The 20,046-nt window shown below is 51.0% G+C and overlaps 1 protein-coding gene across 5 annotated transcripts in view; it reads left to right on the top strand.

Annotated features, from left to right (window-relative positions):
• NFATC2 (nuclear factor of activated T cells 2) overlaps positions 1 to 20,046 on the top strand; it is a 160,228-nt gene that overhangs the window by 96,842 nt on the left and 43,340 nt on the right. For all 5 annotated transcript variants that reach the window (XM_070801890.1, XM_019972586.2, XM_070801888.1 and 2 more), the window contains exons 6-9: positions 993 to 1,133; positions 14,797 to 14,852; positions 15,486 to 15,612; positions 16,889 to 17,578. In XM_070801890.1, the coding sequence (XP_070657991.1) occupies positions 993 to 1,133; positions 14,797 to 14,852; positions 15,486 to 15,612; positions 16,889 to 17,578 (1,014 nt within the window). The remainder of the gene's footprint in view (positions 1 to 992; positions 1,134 to 14,796; positions 14,853 to 15,485; positions 15,613 to 16,888; positions 17,579 to 20,046) is intronic.

The following is a 20,046-nucleotide window of genomic DNA, read 5'->3' as shown; positions in this document are numbered from 1 at the left end:
CATCCCTACATCCTTCTCAAGCACCCCCTGTTAAGTCCTGGGCCCTGGGCCCAGCCCTGGGCTCACAGCATGCGTAAAGCGATGCTCCTCTCTTTTGGGCTTATGTTCTCGTGGGGAAGAGATGAAATGCAGAGGAACCAAGAACGCTACAGGTAGCGTTTCTGAAGGTGGAAAGCTCTCTGGGGATGAACTAAGCAGGATGGAGCAGGATAAAGAGGTGGGGGGGGGCACCGCCAGACAGACGGACAGGTGGTCCTGCTGTGTTAGCTGGGAGGGGCAGGGTGCACGGGTGGGGCAAGGAAGCCTCTCTGAGGAGGAGACATCTGTGTAGAAACCTGCCAGAAGCGAGGAAGGCAGCCGTGCTGGCAAGCGGGGAGGAGCCTTCCAGAGAGGAGGGCTTGAAAGTGCAAGCATTCAAAGATGGCAGTGTGCTGTGTGTGTTTTAGAGATGGTGAGAACATTCTACAAGTGTGACTGGAGGGGAGTGAGCGAGGGGGAGTGCTAGAAAATGTGGTCAGAGACGGGATGGGGGCGAATGAGTTCAGAGGCCAAGGCACCTACACTCTCAGGAATTAGGCCCTCGAGTTTGCGTGCGTGAGCCCTTTGTGTGTGGCTGCCGTCAAGTGTAGAAGAGCGTGCACTCTAGCAAAGGAAACCTCTTACAAAAAGGTTGATTTGCCTATCCTTTTACTAAAAAAAAAAAAATCAAATTCGTATTCTCCTCTCCTTCCTAAAAGGAGAATAGGCATCGGTCTCTTGAGTCATGAAAATGAAACTTGTTGTTAGGAGAAAATTAGCCCCAAAGACTTCAGGCACGTTGACAAGAGCATAACATTTGCAGAGTCACTGGTTGCCAGGGGTGAGGGTTGCGCGCTTGCAGTGACAGCAAGTGACAGAGGTGGGCAGAGTGCATCGTGTCCCGTGAAATCTCGGGACGGTTCCGAGTGGGTGTCTCCCGTCATCACAGCGACGTCTTTTTCTCTCGCCCACAGCCCAGCGGTCCGCCCACGAGCTGCCCATGGTGGAAAGGCAAGACATCGACAGCTGCCTGGTGTACGGCGGCCAGCAGATGATTCTCACGGGACAGAACTTCACGGCCGAGTCCAAAGTCGTGTTTACCGAGAAGACCACAGGTCAGAGTGCCTTCCGAGCGCCGTACGAAAGTGACCGTCTTTTTCTTCTTAGTTTGGGGGGTTAGATCCCACTGTGTAGCGTTTCCTTACTCACTCGGGGAGATTTCCTTGTCTCCAGTGACCTTGATATCCACCTGGCCCACTGCTGCCTGAATGTCCTATGGTGAATTTTAACTCATCCTGGCTGGTTTGGTTGGATGAAAAGGCTTTTCCCACCCCCAACTCTTTTTTTTTTAATTATTTTTTACACATAAGGAGACACCTTTTTTTTTTCTTTCAGATTTTAGACTTACCAAACAGAGAATAGTAAGAGCACAAAGATTAATCATACATGCTTGACGTCAAACCTCCAGCCCCTGGATATCCCGGGTTCACATCCTGCCTTTGCTACTTGATTGCTCTGTGATCCTAGACAAATTACCTGACTTTTCTGTGCCTCTGTTTCTTTATGAATAGAATGATTATAACAAGAGTTATTACCCCATAGGGCTTTCACGTGGGTTAAACGAGTTAATACATGTCAGGTAATTATGACAACACCAGGTATACTGTAAGTCAATAAACATTGGCAGCTTATATTTTTATTGTAACTAATACTGCGGTCTCTCTGGTTGTACTTGTAGGACTAATTAAGTAGTCTTCTTACACATGAAACTCCACGCGTATCTTTTCTGTTTATGTTGGGTTTATTCCCGTGTGGGATTTTGGGTAGTCATTTTGAGAGCTTTAAGTACATATTGCTTTGTAGAATTCAAATCACCTTCCGGAAACTTACAGATTGGAAACTTCCACCAGTACTGGGCCAGTAGTGCTTTCAACCCATCCCGGAAATGCCCTGTTTTTTAATTTAAAAAATTGTACTGAATTAGTACTTGATTTTTGTACACCTTGCTATGAGAGGTTTAATGGACATGTGTATCCTTTCTTAAAATGGGCCATCTGTGAATGTGTTTACCAATGAGGACGTGTTAAAAAGACCATGGTCTGAAGTAGGAAAAATATCAGGTTATATAATTGGCTTGATCGTTACGGGTGCTAGGTTGAGCTTTTTTTTTTTTCTTTCCTATGGACATGATTTCAGGTCAGATCAGAGGCGAGTTGATGTCTGTCTGTCTGCTGCCCTGAGGATGGCCCTGAAAGGGGCCGTCACTGACGGGGGGCTGCTTCCCACATTCACACAGAGCCTGCTCTTGGGATGGGCTGCCCCGTGTCCAGGGTGTGAGAACTGCTTCCTCACATCTTGGAAGCACGGCAGGAGGCACGTGATTTGAAAGAGGCTTGCCAACGCCGCTGCAATAGAAAAATGGCGTGAAGTGGGGCTCACAGTCAGGCCCTGCGGGTGTGAGGGGCTGTGATGATGTCGTGAGGAGGAGCGCGGACGTGTAGGTGGGTGTGATGCGTCTGTCCTGTGGCGGCCAATCCTTTATTGAACCGTCCTCCTCTATTGGGCGTGAGGCTGCTTCCAACTTTGTGCTGTTCTAAGTGAGTGAACTCCGGGAGCTGGTGATGGACAGGGAGGCCTGGCGTGCTGCGATTCATGGGGTTGCAAAGAGTCAGACGACTGAGTGACTGAACTGAACTGAAGTGTCTCCGTGACGCGCCTCCTGTTCGTGCCTTTGGTCAGCTAGGCGAGGGCTCACGCGCTCCAGCCGGACGGCTTGTGTTCAAAGCCCAGTCCTCCTCCTTCCTAGCTGGGGGACCTTGGGCAAGCTGCTTAGCCTCTCTGGGCAGCAGTTTCCTTCTCTGTGTAACGAGGATGGTGACAGTCATACCTTATAGGGTGGTCATGAGGTTAAGAGTTGTAAATGCTCGGTTCACTTGTCCCTCGGAGTCTGCAGTGGATCGGTGCCAGGACCCTGATAGATACCAGACTCGGAGAGTGCACAAGTCCCTTGTACTTCCTCTCGTGTACTTTAAATCGCTCTAGATTACTGAGAAGACTTAGTACTAGGTAAATGCTACGTTAACAGTTGCCAGTGAGTGGCATGTTCAAGTTTTGTGTTTTGGAACTTTCTTAAATTGTTTTTTGTTTTGAGTATTTTTGTCTGTGGTTGGTTGAATCCATGAATGTGGATCCTACGGATACAGAGAGCCAGCTGCTTACAGCAAGTGCTCAGTATGCATTAACTCATGCCGTTTGTTACTGTTCCTTCCTAAGGTTGAGGCCGGCATGTGCTGTCTTGGGTTTCAAGGCGTGCACATCCTGACACGTTTTGGAGGAGGCTTTATTTTTCAGGCGGTGAAACAGTGTACACTGTTCTCAATGGCAAGAAGTTACTGGGCTCTCATGAGACAGAGAGCAGACCTTTGTGGCTGGAGTAGAGGCTGGTTATCACCAGGAAGTGTTTTGATGAGCAGAGCCCAGAGAAGTCTCCTGACGCCAGGTAGAGACACAGCCTTGACTTAGTCTGCACGTGAGTACGGTGATAGGGAATCGTGGTAGGAATCGTGGTGGGTTCTCGAGCAGGAAAGTGGCATGAAATGTAAATAACCAAGTTAGCATTAGCCTCCTCAGCTTGGATGGGTCTCTAGGACCAGGAAATCATCCTGCTGGTCTTGTGCTGACTTCCACAAGAAGTGTGTGGCTTCAAGGCACCTTACTGGCAGAGCAGAAAATGCTGAGAATACATAGACATCTTGTTCTTCGTGTCCAGGTGAGCAGTCTCCTTGGGGAGCTGCTGGAAGTATGGAGGGATGGCTTGCAGACCAGGTGCTACCAAGTTCCTTGTGGAGCTAGGAGCCAGACAGCTTTCAACTGTCCTGGGAGTGCAGGTACTTGTGAGGCTACTCAAGGGCCTCAGATAGGTATTTGCTGGATGGATGGATGGAAGGATGGAAGGCAGGCAGACATTTACTCTCCAGCTTTCCTTCTCTTGGTTTCAGAAGAAATTTGTTTACCGCTTGAGGGGAGAAAAACCCAGAGTCTCTTTCAGCTTTGAAAAGCTGCATGTTAATAAGAGGAATCATGAAGTTTCCTCTCTGTGGGCGTACCTTGTCTCATCTGACAGACAGGCAGGTGGCTAAGCCTGGAGAAGCTGGGGAACTCGCCTGCAGATAGTATCCAGCAGCATCTTGTTATTCAGCTTCCCTGGACATCCGTTTTCAGTCAATGAGTTAACAGTTTTCCCTCCCAGAGTTAAACTCGTCGGCAAGCAGTGGGCACTCAGTGCGTCAGGAGTGTTCCTTGTTATTTTTACGGTCTCCCCAGCGTTTTCCTTGTTCAGGCCATAGGTCACTTATTGGATACATACTGCCACAGGCATAGGCCTCGTGGGCAGACTGTGGGAGGCTTGTCAGCTGCAGTGGTTACCAGCGTAGCTGTGAGGTCAGACGGCCTGAGTTCGAATCTGTGATCTGCATCTGGTGGCTTTGCCATCCTGGGTAAGTCATTTCACCTAAGTCAGCATTTCCTCTTTTGTAAAATACAGATGACTTACTTCACTTGAGAGACGGGAAAGTTAAATGAGAGGATACAGGTTACGCTCTTTGCATGGAGTTTGGCATTTTAGGCTCTAATGTTAGCATCTTGCATAGATGCTTGTTAAGTGTTAGTGGTTGTTATTATATTTAGATGGTGGAAGGACAAGGCTGAACATGATTTTATCTCATGGAACCAGGAGACACTGAAAAACAAGAACGAGTAATAATAAACTAGGTGCCAGGCCTTATTTGGTGCCCTTGGTAGGTATTAATATTAACAATCTGATTCCTCATGACAGCTCTAGAAGATAGCCACTATTCTTTTTTTTTTTTTCCCTTTTTTGCTGAGAAACCGAGCACAGAGAGGTTAAATAACTGGTAAAGATCACACAGCTGGTGAATGGCAGTGCTGGGCTGGCCCCTAGGAAGCCTGATCATTAGCTAGTCTTGCTTGGTCATTAGCTGTTCTACTCTGAAAAAGGTCAGAACCAGGTGAGCCTGCCTGAAGGTCCTTTAGCTGCTCTGAAACACTGACTTGAACTGTTTTGTGGTGAGACAGCCTCTTGAAGTCTGCAGTGGGTCACTGAGGGCAGGAGGGTCCTTTAGGACTGTCCCATGTCTGATCAAAAAGACTCCGGGGTGGATGCGGTCCCTGGACCGATGCCAGCAGACAGGCTGGGGTGTGCGAGGTGCCCCCGGGCCCTGAGGAGTGGAGGGCTTCCCTGGAGGGATGTCTGGCCCCCAGAGGCTCCGACAGGTTGTGGGGGGGTGCCCTTGTATTCGCAGGGAGCCACTCCTGCTCTTTTGACCCCAAGCACTTGCTGTCCAGCCCGGGACCGCCTTCTGCAGGGGGAATCCCTGTTGCTCAACTTCTTTTTTCCAAAACGGCTCCCCGTTCCCATCTCCATGGACAGTTTGGCCGGCCGGGCTGCTGCGGGGTGGGGCGGAGTGGAACAGTTGAAGTTTTCCAAGGAAGGGGAACCCCAGCTGGTTCTCACATTAAGGAAAGGTGACAGCCTCCTGGGCTAATCTTAGCCCCCACGTTGGGTCATCGGCACCACCAGCTCCAGTGTGCTTTTTATAGCTGTCGACTGAAATGGAATTGGCAGTTTCCACTCCAGCAGGATGACAAATTGGAGGATGGTGGAAAAACAGTAGGAGAAGGGGAGCGTGGTGTTTCTTAAGTTAGAAAAGCTCGGTGTTTTGGAAAGTGGCATCTTATTTATAGCAGCAGTAATAATAATGATTATTATATTGTTTTTATTACTATTTTTAATGATTTGCAGGACTTCTAGGGGCCCGCGCGAGCTGGCCCTGGCCCATCTCTCCGATTTCGGCCCTTTGGACTTGCCCTCTTGCTCCTGGGGCCTTAGCTATATTGTCTTCACTCTGTCGTCAGACAGCCCACTCTCCTTTCCATCAGAGGAGCGTTGCTTTTGCTGTTTCCTGGTGGCTTGCATCATCCCATTTCTACAAAGCTCAACTCAGAGGTGACGTCCTTAAGGTGCCCTCCTTGACCATCTGCTCCGAAGGTGCTTGACCTCCCCCCCTTGCCCTTCCCTGCCTCCTCTGAAGTTCTTAGCTCTATGAGAATCACCTTTTTTAAAAAACCGTTTATTTATTAATATTTTGGCTGCACCAGGTCTTATGAGATCTTTAACCTTTGATGTGGCATCTGAGATCCTTATTTACAGCGTGTGGGATCTAGTTCCCCGACCAGGGATTGAACTCTTCGTCGGCACTGCAGGGTCCTAGCCCCCGGACCACCAGGGAACTCCTATCTACTGGAGAGATCTTGTCTATTTTGTCTATTTTTTTTTTTTTTGCTCATTTATTATCTAGTCTCACATATAGAGTTCCTTGAGGGCTGGAACATGGCGTTTGCTGCTGTGTCTGCAGCATCTGGAACGACCTTGGCACTTAGTAGGTGCTTGTGGTGGTGGTTTAGTTGCTAAGCAGGTGTTTATACATATTGCTGAGTGAATGTATTTAATCGTCACACCAGCCTGGAGAGGCAGGCAGCATTACTCCCATCTTACAGATGAGGTCACTGAGGCTCACAGAGGTCAAGCCATGGGCCCCAAGTCAGCTGCCAGCTGGTGACAGAGCTGGAATCCTGGGGAACATTTATCATCAACCCTAGAGGGATCTCGCAAGTCACATCCAAGAGAACAAAGAGGAGCCCCACAGAACGATCCGGAGCTTTCCCATTGACCATTTTCAGTAATTGCTGAAAAGCCTTTCTATATTCTCTGAAATTTAAGAAATGTGGAACCTCTGCAGGCAAAGTTCACCCTGGGAAGTCCAGGCTGTTCCTGACTTCAGCTGGTAACCCTGGCCCCCGGCCACCCAGGCCTCAGGCGGAGTCGGGGGTCCCAGCAAAACATTGCAAAACAGGAAAAAATCTAAGGACACAAAAATAAAAGTGATGTGGCAGCGGAAACGGGGTTGCCATGGCTCCGAGCGACTCGGCGCGCCTGGGTGGGATCCAATGTTTTGGAAGGTTCCTCCACATGACACAGGGTTTTGGAATTTTTCAGCTGGTAAATCTTTCTTAATTCAGCACCCCCCCCCCCACTCCCCCTGGCTCCAGCCAAGTAGCTCCCTGGCCCTCTGTGTCCCGCGGGGGCGTAGGTTGGAAATGTGCCTGTGTCGGATTACTCAGCTTTGAAACTTAAATTGTTTGAAGAGAACTTGTGTTTTGTTTTGCTGGATGGTTTCTTGGACCAGTCTGATGGCAGAGGCTCCTATCACCTGTTGAGAGGGCAAATTGATTTTTTAGAAAGAAGGCGTGGGTGGTGGAATTGGAATTCCCTCTTTCCCACTGAGTCATCACATCCTAATGTGAGTCATTTTATGACTTGGAGGTTCCCAAAGGTTGTATTTTGAGCTTTGTTTAATAAATATAAATGCATATGCTTAAAATAAAAATTTTTTGCTAAATTAAGTACTTTTCCGTGGATTCGTCCCCTGGAAACATTGGAACTCACTTAGAGAAGACACCTCCTCTTCCCACCTGTTTTTCTCCATGGGTTTGGCTTCACCGCCTCTGGTGTCTTCTGAAACAATTGACTTGGTCTGGAAGTCTCTCTGCCTTGGACTTGCCTCTGGGAAAGGTCAGCCTTCAAGCTGGGCTTGACCATGACTAAGGCTCTGTAGACCTTTGCCCTTGGTGACTCACGTCCGCGGTGTCACAGGTCCCTTGGGCCAGAGCCCACCACTTATACACAGCTGGCTGGGGCTTTGAGTGTTCCCCCAACAACAGAAGTCAGATCGCAGCTCAGGAGCCCACCCCCACCCCCAGAGATAGAGAAGATGGTCTTCTTTTCAGAGGGCTGTTTGCCTGAACTCCAGTCCTCTTGTATGCAAGAACAGACTTTGAAAAAGGATCCTGGTATTTCAGTGTCTTAAAAAGAGGACATGAGTTTTCTGATTAACATGGGCCCTGGTGTTTTCACCATCAGGAATTGTTCTTGGCGCCAACAGACTTTCTGTAATTTGCAATTAGCAGGATGGAATTTCCACCCCCGTCGAGAAAATCATATCTTTTATTAACGAACTGTTTGACACCCTCTTGCGTTATTTTTTTTCCTACGGTTTTGGTTGCGTACTTTTAAAAACAGTAGGAGTGCTATGTGTTTAAGGGTAAGCAGGCTGAATTTTGGATCGTCCGGCAGATTTGGCTTGAAGCCTGGATAGACCTCATCTTTTGTGCTTTGGGACTTGGTTTCCCCATCTGTAAAAGGGGGTTTGGTGGTATTTGGGCCGTAAAAGGAGCTCAAGGGTCTGAAAGTGCTGGGCCATGGTAGGCGCCCAGAAGACTTCAGCCGACTGTCCACGTGTCCTCTGAGAGCTCGATTTACTTACCTGAACGAGTAAGGCCCAGGTTGGTTTCTCGTCTGGGAGAAGGGTCCTTCCTGGCACAGGCAAGCCTTTCCCCTCCTCTCAGCTCCCAGCCATCAGACCCTGCTGTCATGCCCGATGCGATGGAGGGAAACTGAGGAACGTCCCGCCGCCTACCCCCTCTCACAGATGGGAAGCCAGCTCACCGAGGGGGGTGGGCAGACTTCCTTGAGTTGACAGCACACGTCAGAGGAAGGCTGGGCCCCACACCCCAACTTCCTGGCTCCCTGAGTGACTGTGGGGGCTGGTGGAGGACACCTCGGGATGACGGCCCATCGCTGAGGAGAGGTGCCCCTGGGCTGGGATGAAAGCTGAGCTGAAGTCTGGCGTCTATGCAGATGACGTGCTGATGCTCTTCTGGCCTCGCTCCTCCATGCACGCAGCCCCCGGGATTTCCGTGGCTACTCCCTAGATATTTATTAGAAACCTAGTGTGCACAGGTTCTGTGCCAGGCCCTGGGGGCATATGACCAAGGAGATCCCTGCCCTCAGGGCATGGCTAGTTTCAAACTTGCCTACAAGGAGGTCACTTTGAGATCGGATGAGTGCTGTGAGGACAGGGGAACTGGTCCTAGGAGCAAGACCAAAGGGTCTGGAGGTTAAGAGAAAAATACAGGATGCTAACTTGAATCCAGATTTCTTAGTATGAGTGTGTCCCACACAGTGGCACAGAGCTTGGGACATACCGGTAGTTTAAAAAGTATTCCTTGCTTGCTGAGATTCACATTTAACTCCACAGTCTGTGTTTTGTTTCTTATATCTGGCAAGCATGGGCTGTGTAGTCAGGGAGGGCTTCCCTGAGGACATGCCTTTGCACGGAGCCCTAAAGGCGGGAAAGAGGGAGCCAGATGGGTGCTCGGAAGAGTGTCCAGGCAAGAGGAACTGCCCCGGGCCAGGGTCCCAGCGTGGGGCTGAGCCTGGGGTGTTTGGGGAACTGAAACCAGACCCAGGCGGCTGGTGCAGGGCGAAGGCGAGTGCGACACCAGTCAAGCCTGGAGAGGTCATGGGGGGCAGGGGCCAGGTCAGGCTGGGCCGTGTGGATGTGGCGAGGAGTTTGCATTTCCTTCCAGAAGCGAGTAGCTGTTGGAGGCTTTTAAGCAGGGAGATGTCATGATCAAATTTACATTTTTAAGATTGCTTTGGCAATCTGCACGGAGAATGAGCTCGGGGTGGAGGCGGGGTGATGGAGCCGTCCCTGCAGTTGTGCAGATGGGGACACGGCAGATGGGGTAAGCCTACCAAGGATGTGGGGAGGCGGAAGGAAAGACGGGAGGTGTAGGAATCAGGCTGTTCTTTGCCAGCTCTCAGGAGACCCATCGAGGGCAGTGGCACCATTTCTGTTGTTCAGTCCACTCAGTCGTGGCTGACTCTGCGACCCTGAGGACTGTAGCCCTCCTAGGCTCCTCCGTCCATGGGATTTCCCAGCAAGAATACTGGAGTGTGTTGCCATTTCCTTCTCCAGGGGATCTTCCCGACCTAGGGATCGAACTTGCGTCTCCTGCGTTGGCAGGCAGATCTTTACCACTGAGCCACCTGAGGAGCCCAGTGGTACCATTCTGGGTGGATGAAATCCTAAGGGGCCATTCCTGACCGCCCCCCCCAACCCCGCATCTGCTCAGCTCATTAAGCCCTTGCATCCAGGGAGCGTGAGTTTTTCTGCTAGTTAAGCAATCGTAAAGAGCAGACCCAAATGACTTCAGCCATCTTCATGGAGAAGGGAGCTAATTTTAAAAAGCAGAGCCAGGCCTGGGAAGCATCACAAGCCGTTTCCTAACCCAAACTGACACTTTGATTTCCTCCCGGTTCGCTTGGAGCCCAGTGGCACGCTCACGGGCCCCAGTGAGGACGGGCTTGCTTCCCTTCTTCTGGGAGTGTGCTCCTTTCTGAGGGGGTGCTGACGTGAGCCCACCGTTGACACGAGGCTGACTGCGGAGACTCCAGCCCGGCCTGCTTGCTGCTTCCGGATGTGCTGCTCCATCAGGGGGTTCAAGAGCTGCCTGCAAGAGCTCCACGGGACCATCCACCCACAGACCCACTGGCCACGGGGCCGAGTGTTCTCCTGGCGGCGGCGCCAAGTTAGAGCAAAGGCTGGGATATTTCTTGAGCCGTGTGCTTCCCACCCCATTGTTTCTCTTACAGAGTCTTGCTGAGGCTTCTGTAGACCCAACCTCTTTGCCCGAAGGAGCTGGCTCTTTTAGCCTCTGAGTAAAGACTTGGAAGAGCCTATTTTGTGCTGGCTGCCAGCCCCTCTTAATTTAGGACAGGGGAAGTTTGCCCGAACATCTGCTCGAGAGACCGAAGTCCTTTATTTCATCTCAGCCCAGAGCAGTAGAAGCAGACTTGGTCTTCTCGAGCCTCTTCTGTTCTGGGCAGGTTTTCCGAGTCCCGGACCTAGGGTAGCAACCTGGAGTGGATTACCTAGAATTATCTAGAACTCGGGCTGAGTGGCTCGGGTTGAGTTTGACTCCTTGTCTGCACCTGTAATGCTAGGCTCCTGCAGTCAGTTCCCTCAAAAGACTCTTCACAGACAGGCGGTGATTTTGCTTCGTGGGGTCTTTTTGCAGAGTGGCCAGTAGCCGGCCGTTTCCTGAGCTCTGGCAATGGGCTGAGTGCCGGGGAATCCTGAGGTCAGTTTGTGCATTTAGTCCACCTGTGTTTGTGGAGCATCTATTAAGCGCCAGACATGTCGTCCCGGGAGAAAGCAGAGAACAAGTCGGCGGTGTGGCCCTGCTCTCTGGGAGCGTGTCCCCGCCCTCCATTCAGGCAGCCAGGCCAAATGTCTAAAACTGCCTTTGGGGCCTTAAAAAAATGGAAATAATGGTGGAAAGACCCATATTTGAAAGGAAAGAAAAATCAGGCACCGTGCCACCTGTCGGAATTATTTTTTCAAGAGCAAAATCTTCGTTTTTTTTAGGTGAAATTTCATCTTGAAATGGCAGTAGCTAGTTAAAAAGTCACTAAGCCATTCTGTAGGCCAGTTGGCTTTAAAAAACAGAGAGAGCTGTGGTAAAGTGTACGCTGGGCTTCCAGGTGGCTCAGACCGTAAAGAACCTGCCTGCAGAGCGGGAGAAACCCGGTTTCATTCCTGGGTCGGAAAGATCGCCTGGAGAAGGGAATGGCAACCCGTTCCAATATTCTTGCCTAGAGAATCCCATGGACAGAGGAGCCTGGCATGCCACAGTGCACGGGGTCTCAAAGAGTCAGGCACGACTGACTATACAAACCACACACAGCATAACACTGGTCGTTCTAACCGTGTGCAGGCGTGTCGTTCAGAAGTATGGAGATGCAGCCACAGTGCTGTGTAACAGCGCTGTTTTCAGGACATTTCCCGTTTCTGGAACAGGAGATCTGTGCCTGTTAAATGACACCTCCCTCCTCCCCCAGCCCCTGGGAACTGGCAGCCCCTTTTCTGTCTCTATGAATTGCCCTATTCTGTGTGCCTCATATGAGTGGGATCAAACCATCTTTGTCCTTCTGTGCCTGGTGTATTTAATAATGTTTTTAAGGTCTGTGCTTATAGCACATATCAAAATTTGCTCCCCCTTTAAGGCTAAATAATATTCCACTGTATGTATCAGTTCAGTTCAGTCACTCAGTCATGTCTGACTCGTTGCCACCCCACGGACTGCAACACGCCAGGCCTCCCTGTCCATCACCAACTCCCGGAGCTTGCTCAAACTCATGTCCACTGATTCAGTGCTGCCACCCAACCATCTCATCCTCCATCGCCCCCTTCTCCTGCTCCCTTCAGTCTTTGCCAGCATCAGGGTCTTTTGCAGTGAGTCAGCTCTTCGCATCAGGTGGCCAAAGTATTGGAGCTTCAGCTTCAGCATCAGTCCTCCCAATGAATATTCAGGACTGATTTCCTTTAGGATGGACTGGTTGGATCTCCTTGCCATCCCAGGAACTCTCAAGAGTCTTCTCCAACACCACAGTTCAAAAGCATCAATTCTTTGCCACCCCACGGACTGCAACACGCCAGGCCTCCCTGTCCATCACCAACTCCCGGAGCTTGCTCAAACTCATGTCCACTGATTTGGTGCTGCCACCCAACCATCTCATCCTCCAGCTTTCTTTATGGTCCAAGTCTCACATTCATACTGTATGTATAGAGCACATTTTGTTTTTCCCTTTATCCACTGATGGTCACTTGGGTTGTTTCCATCCCACAGACCTCTGTTTTCCTTGAAGAAGCACTTTGCTGCTTCAGCCACCACTTAGATTATAACTGTTACTTACTGCAGTGATGTAATAAACTCTGATCATGTCAACAAATGACTGAATCCTGAGGCATGAAATGAAGTCATGGCCCCTGAGGGTGTCCTGTAGGACAGGTGATGGTGAGGGTACCCAGAGGGGATAAACTTGGTCCAAAACAGGGGACTTCAGCTGAGTCTTGAAGGCCAAGCCACCGCCAATACCCACCTACCTCCATTAACTTGGCGGAGGGGCTGCATGGGCTCGGGAATCTGCAGCTACGTGATGGAAGAGCTCAGTTCAGCCAGTGAGAGGCTGAGGAGGAGAGCGAGGCACCAGACATCAGCATCGTCCCTTTCTTGGATTAATTTGTTACTTGATCTTCTGACATAGCTCACACTGCAGCTAGTGGGGATGTGGTTTTTGATGAGGACCTGTGCTTAGCTCAAACTGCCTTCTGAGAGGCGGACACATGTCTCTTCAATGACCTGTGACCTGTCTTTGATTTTAAAAAGTGAGGATTTTCTCAGAAGAGCTCTATCCGGGGTTTCACACACCGGACGTACCCTGTCTCGATGACTTGACTTCAGATTCCTTGACATCTGTCCATCTGTTCTCCCTTGCTTCCTTTTGAGCAGCGGCTGATGTCAGCTCCTGGTTTTTCCCCTGCTCCTGTCAGCAGCCTTTGGAGCTGCTGACACTTTTGTACATTCAGACATGAAATGTTTACTAGACACCTGCCATGTGGTGGGTGTTGGTGAGGCAGTGGCAACTCTTAACTTGCTCCCCTCCGCAGAGATCTCTTCCCTTTGGGTGTAAACCTGTGTCTCCCCTCGTCATTTCAGGAACTGCAAGGCCAGGACACGCAGGCTGACTTGTTGGAGACGGCTCCAACCGGCTTAGTGCTTGTTCTTCCTGCAGGTCATCTCGATTGCATCAGCTTTGGTGGCAATCACGACTTTTTATTACTTATTATGTTGGGAAATATGTCCTCTACAAGTTGAAATAATGCCTGGAAACTCAGTTTCTTTGGGTAAACCTGCTGGTCCAAGACGACATGGTTCAAATCTGACCTATCACAGAAGCTGCTAATCACCATGCTTGCAAAGGGGGTGGGGGTCGTCCTTTGGCCAAATGTCGGGACACAATACATACCCAGCCCACCTTGGAGAGGTAATGCTATACCTGAGCAGATTAAAGGCTCTGAGCAGTCCTGCAGTGAAGAAATTCACTTGCCTGACTCTGCTTTTGCCAAATGCTTACTAGCTGGTAGAGCTTGCTTTCCTTTCTCATAAACCCATTTAATATTCTTCAGAGCCAGTGCTCCACAAAACACCCTGGAAACACTTGTGGAAATGATTTGTTTTAGCCCCAAACTGCCCACTGGCCAATGTAGGTGGTCAACAAAAGAAATCTATTATTTGCAAATGCAGAGTTTTGTTTGGCCCAACTTGTTGGCCCCAAACTGGGGAGCCAGAGCCCTGCTTCAGGGAAGGAGGGTTTACCACTGAAACCTCTCCATGCCTGTTGTGACGGGTCACGTGAGAGCCAGGCTGTCTGTTGACTAAAAGGTGGAGGGTGGGCGCCTGTGTTCCCTCCCTCTCCAAGGCCTCACGAGCCAGGACATTGTTTAAACCTCTGAGGACAGAATATGCGAGCCACCTGTGTTCTCAGACGATGGAGAAGTCATGTCTGGGACAGCCGTGGGTCTGTAATGGGGCCCCTGCGACAGTCTTGGCATATGCAGAGCATTTTGGAAATAGCCTTTGGTTGAACAAAGCTTATTATAAAGTAAAGCGTATAACAATCTTTGTATTTTAAAGAAAGATGTAGATATTTAAATATAGAGAAAAAAGATAATGGTTTTGGGATGATGGACAATTTCTATTTTTTCCCTGGTTTTGTAGCGTTGCCCAGTTTTCCATTGTCCATGTGCCTTCTCTTTGCAAAAAGAAATATGTGTTTATAGAAATAAAAATACGTGTATATACATACGTGCATACCTAGTGCACACATACAGGTGTACTTTACTGAAATGATCTAACCTAGAAGCCAAGATCAGTATAAGTTGGTGAGTTTTTGTCTTAAATCTTCGGTTGCTAAGAATTCCTTCAAAGTCTGTCATTTCTAAATTTTTCCAGATGGGCAGCAAATTTGGGAGATGGAGGCCACGGTGGATAAAGACAAGAGCCAGCCTGTAAGCACCCACACGCGCTGACCGGATGACCTGTCCTGTCCACCCCCAACCCTTGTGTTCTTTCCCTCTTTTTTCTCCTTCCTTCATCAACATCCCAGTGCTTTGGACCAAATAGGCATTTAGTGGGCATTGACTTGACGAGTGAATTACATGTTTCCTGAGCATCAGACCCTCTGATTTATAACAGTGACATCTTAATATACTTTGATAGAGTAAGTAGTAAGTCATCTTTGCTGCAGCTGAAAAGTCAAGTTCCCTTTAATTAGAATTTTGCCTGTAAGCCTGCAGGAAATGTCATGAGTCTTTTTATTTTTATTGAACTATAGTTGGTTCACAATATGCTGTTGGTTTTGGGTGCACAGCAGAGTGATTCGGTTATGTATGTGTATACATATATATCCATATTTTTTAAATTCTTTTCCGTTATAGATTATTGCAAGAGATTGAATACAGTTCCCTGTGCTATAGAGCAAATCCTATTTGTTTTATACAGAGTACTGTGCGTCTGTTAATCCCACACCCCCAGCGTGTCCCTGCCCACCATCCTTTTAGATGGGCTGGCTCACTGTGCTTAGGACCTTGGATAGGAATTTACTTGCGGTTGCAGTTAAATTACTGACAACTTTCTTTCAGAACATGCTTTTTGTTGAGATTCCGGAGTATCGGAACAAGCACATTCGGACTTCGGTGAAGGTGAACTTTTACGTCATCAACGGGAAAAGAAAACGAAGCCAGCCTCAGCACTTTACCTACCATCCAGGTAAGGAGTTCTCTCTGGAGGCCCCTTGGGCGTGAAGAGGCGGCTGTGTGTGCGGGTGAGGACGCCTGTGATCTGCTGGGCGGCTTTGGGCAAGTGACTCACCCTGTCTCAGCCTCAGCTTCCTCCTCTGTCAGATGGCACCTTCCTTATGAGAGCTGTAGAAATCCAATGTGTGTAAAGTGCTTGGGACCGTCTACATCAACGACATTAGCTACTGTTATTAGTATTTTCCTTTGCAAGGGCAGAATAAGAATGGGGCACACGTAGGCTTGTTTACTGGAAGACGGCAAGGTTGATGACTCCTCTCTCTGTCGTAGATTTGATCACAATAGAGGCAGAAAGTGAATATGCCCTAAAAGCCAGCTCCTTAGGGACCCCACAGTAGGTGGTCACTTGGTGGATAAACAGTTACTGAGTGGATCACCAGGCCAGGAGGCCTCATTCCCATCAAGCACTGTGGTCCCAAGACAGGCAGCGAGAGCCATGTTTCATTCATTCCTTTGTCAAGAAAATATCTGAGTGCCCACTCAGTGCCAGGTACTGTTTAGGGTGGGCTTCCCTTGTGGCTCACACAGTAAAGAATCTGCCTGCAATCCAGAAGACCCAGCTTCGATCCCTGGGTGGGGAAGGTCCCCTGGAGAAGGAAATGGCAACCCAAGCATTGCCTGGGAAATCCCACGGACAGAGGAGCCCAGCGGGCTACAGTCCAGGGGGTTGCCAAAGAGTCGGACACAACTTAACAACTAACCAGTAACAACTGTTCAGGGTGCCGGGGTCCCAGCATTGAACAAAAAAGACCAAGAAGAAGAATCCTCTCTTGGAGGAGCCCACATTCTAGTGGGGGAGGGGCAGGTTGCGATATAACTGAGCACATGGAGTGCACAGACATTTCAGAGGATGCTGAGTGTGGTGAAGGACGGCAGGCAGGGAAGGGATGGGAGCTGCCAGGGCAGAGGCAGGAGGTGGAGACATAATTTTACATCAAGCTTTTGTCGGAGCTCTCCCTCTGGGGGAAAAGACAGCACATGTCCCAGGGCTGACGGCAACCCCCCAGCCACTTTCTGCCGTCGGAAAGACCTATAGTTCAAGGCCATCACCCAAGGTCAAACTTCTAACCTAAGACAGTGGCACAGGGGGAGCCTCTTGCCCGAGCCCAGATCTCTGATCCCGGCCGTCTGGCCTCCCAAGGCTGTGCTCCTACCGCCGTCTGCCCATCCTCCATGCCCCCCGGCGGCGCTAAAAGAGGTCCGCCCGGTGTGCTCTTCTCTTCTCGCAGTCCCAGCCATCAAGACGGAGCCCACTGATGAGTACGACCCCGCCTTGATCTGCAGCCCCGCCCACGGGGGCCTGGGGAGCCAGCCGTACTACGCGCAGCACCCGATGGTGGCGGAGCCCCCCTCCTGCCTCGTGGCCACCATGGCTCCCTGCCAGCAGTTCCGCTCGGGGCTCTCATCCCCCGACGCGCGCTACCAGCAGCAGAACCCGGCGGCCGTCCTCTACCAGCGGAGCAAGAGCCTGAGCCCCGGGCTGCTGGGCTACCAGCAGCCCGCCCTCATGGCCAGCCCGCTGGCGCTGGCGGACGCCCACCGCTCCGTGCTGGTGCACGCCGGCTCGCAGGGCCAGGGCGCGGCGCTGCTGCACTCCGGCCCGGCCAACCAGCAGGCCTCGCCCGTCATCCACTACTCGCCCACCAACCAGCCGCTGCGCTGCGGGAGCCACCAGGAGTTCCAGCACATCGTGTACTGCGAGAACTTCGCGCCTGGCCCCGCCAGGCCCGGCCCGCCCCCTGTCAGTCAGGGTCAGAGGCTGAGCCCTGGCTCCTACCCCACCGTCATCCAGCAGCAGAACGCCCCCAGCCAAAGAGCCGCCAAAAACGGACCCCCGGTCAGTGACCAAAAGGAAGTGTTACCCGCGGGCGTGACGATCAAACAGGAGCAGAACTTGGACCAGACCTACTTGGATGACGGTAAGAGGCTCGTCTTCCTCATTGCGCCTGAGTTCCATGCCCTGTAGCCAACCCCCACCCCCACCCCAGCAAGCTGACTGTATGGCCTGGGTAGCCTCCTTTACCTGTTTGGGGCCTCGGTGTCCCCCTCTTTAAATGAAGGGAATTGGACAAGATGATCTTTAAGGCCTCGCCCAAGTCTGTGCATGAATCATTGCCCAGCAGGAGTTTGGGGTGGGCATTAGGGGTTTTAGTTGCTCCCCCCTGAAACCATGGCAACAGAAAGAGCAAGTGAGGGCACTTCTGGCCCTAGGAGTGTGCTCCGGGTCACAAACTGGGTCCGTTTAACTGCTTCCACTCTCTTTTCCATCTGCCAAATTTAGACCGAGGATAGGGCAACAGAAAGGAAGGAAAGCTAACCTTTTATTCCTGGAGAGAAAGGGAAAAAAAAACCTCCCACTATATAGTCTTCTGTTGTGTATTTAGGGGAGGGGGTGGGGTGGAGGGAAGGGGAGATCTTGAAGGGTGGCTGCCTCGGAAGGGTGCATGAATGGGGGCTCGCAGGCAGGCTGCAGGCGGGCTCCACCACGTGCCCGTGGAACAGAGCCGTGCATTGATGCAGGGAAACAGTGAGCTTCCGCTGTGGTGAGCCCAGCTGATGGGCTGGTTGGGCCAAAGGACAGATGCAGAGGCAGCTTTGTGTCTCTAGGTGCCCGAGTCGGGTGGCAGGGCCCAGCGGGGGGGCAGGCTCGTTGGGAGTGGCAGTGTTGATGGCGTGGGTCTGTGATCGCAGCGAGGGAGGGTGAGCTGTGTGGACAGGACTCACCTGGGACCAGCCAGGTGCCGCTGCAGGGGCAGAGAAGGCGGGGTGGGCAGAGCGGCCTTCCCCTGGGGAAGGAAGGAAACGGGTGGCTTGGATTTCTCAGTGAGAAGGAAAGCCTGTCCCACTGGCTGGCATCTGCAGCTCCAGCTTCGCCCTTGACTGGCAACAGCATCTGAGACACCCTGAAATGTCAATTATTCAGGAAAATTTACTCTCAGGAATGCACCCAAGGCATAGGAAGTAAGGCAGAAAGCTTCGAAATAGCCTCAATAGTTATCATGAAGACCAGGTGCTAGGTGTCAGACACAGTGAGTGCAGGGCACTCACTCAGAGACTGTTGACTTTTACTTTATGCAAAGTTTTGACAATCCGCCATGTTTTGTAGTTTCCACGTCCCCTCTCTAGTAAAAACTATCTTTCAAAACCTTCCCCCCAAGTGGACCCAGCAAAGGTCCTGAGAACCTCTTAGTTTAGAGTCAGGCTGCCCCAAGTCCTTACAAAGGTGACCTCGGTACTGCTGAGTTACTCACTGAGCTCACTGGTCCTGATCATTCAAACACAGATCGAGTTAGGAGCACTGTGCTCTGTTTTAGAGAGAGAGACCCTGGTGCCATCCATTCGCAAAACAATGTATACCCAAAATGGCTGGCGAAGATCAAGCGTCGGTGCTTAGCTGAAAGGGGTAGAAGACTGCACTGGCGCGGAGTGCCTTCCCGACTGAGATGATGAAGTGGGCTGTAACCCGACCGCTCTCCATGAGTCTGCTCAGGGCTGGATCAGGCAGAGGCGCTCCATGAATAAGTGATGCCGGAGCAGGGGCTGGAACTATCCTCCCCTGACTCTGTCCCACGCTGCTTTGGTCTCTGGAGTAGGAAATGTTCTGGCCCCTCCCACCCTGTCCGTCATCCCACCACACAGACCAACACGAGCATCTTGGAAAGAGAACGGGGTCAGTCGCTGGTTCTCTGTGATGCATCAGGACCCACGATCATGAGTAAGCTCTGAGCGCCTCTTGTTGCTCAGATAGAGGCTTGTGTTAAGGGGGAAGCAGCTGAGCATGGGAGACCCTTTGGGGCCTCTGTCTGTCTGAACACAGGCAGGTTCAAGGTCAGAGTGAGGATGGCCTCCCAGAGGGTCAGTAACACGAGTCAGCTCTAGGGCTGTCTTGGAAAACCAAATACAGTGAACCTGCTTCTCTGGGTGGAGCCTTTTTTTAAGTACACTCTCCGTAAGCCCAGGCTTCCCTGCTGGCTCAGTGGTAAAGAATCCGCCTGCCAATGCAGGAGACACAGGTTCAGACCCTGGTCCCGGAAGATGCCCTGGAGAAGGAAATGGCAGCCCTCTCCAGTATTCTTGCCTGGGAAATCCCATGGACAGAGGATCCCGGCAGGGTACAGTCCATGGGGTCGCAAAAGAGTCGGACATGACTGAGAGACTAAAACAAGAAACCGTAAGCCCAGTTCCCTGGAATCTTAGGAGGCGTTCTCTGAAACGAGGGTTCTGTGGCTGGAAAGGGGGAGAAACACTTGATAAAACCAGGTTTTCATAGCATTTGTTGACTGCTGGACTTCTCAGAACCCTTACTGACCTCGTGGACACTCTTGGCTTCTAAAACAAGAGAGAATTGCTCCATCACCTGTACGACTCCAGGGGTGCTGCTCACATC

This window comes from Bos indicus, chromosome 13 (genome assembly GCF_029378745.1).
Source record: "Bos indicus isolate NIAB-ARS_2022 breed Sahiwal x Tharparkar chromosome 13, NIAB-ARS_B.indTharparkar_mat_pri_1.0, whole genome shotgun sequence".
NCBI lineage: Eukaryota > Metazoa > Chordata > Mammalia > Artiodactyla > Bovidae > Bos > Bos indicus.
This window is presented reverse-complemented; position numbering and strand designations above follow the sequence as displayed.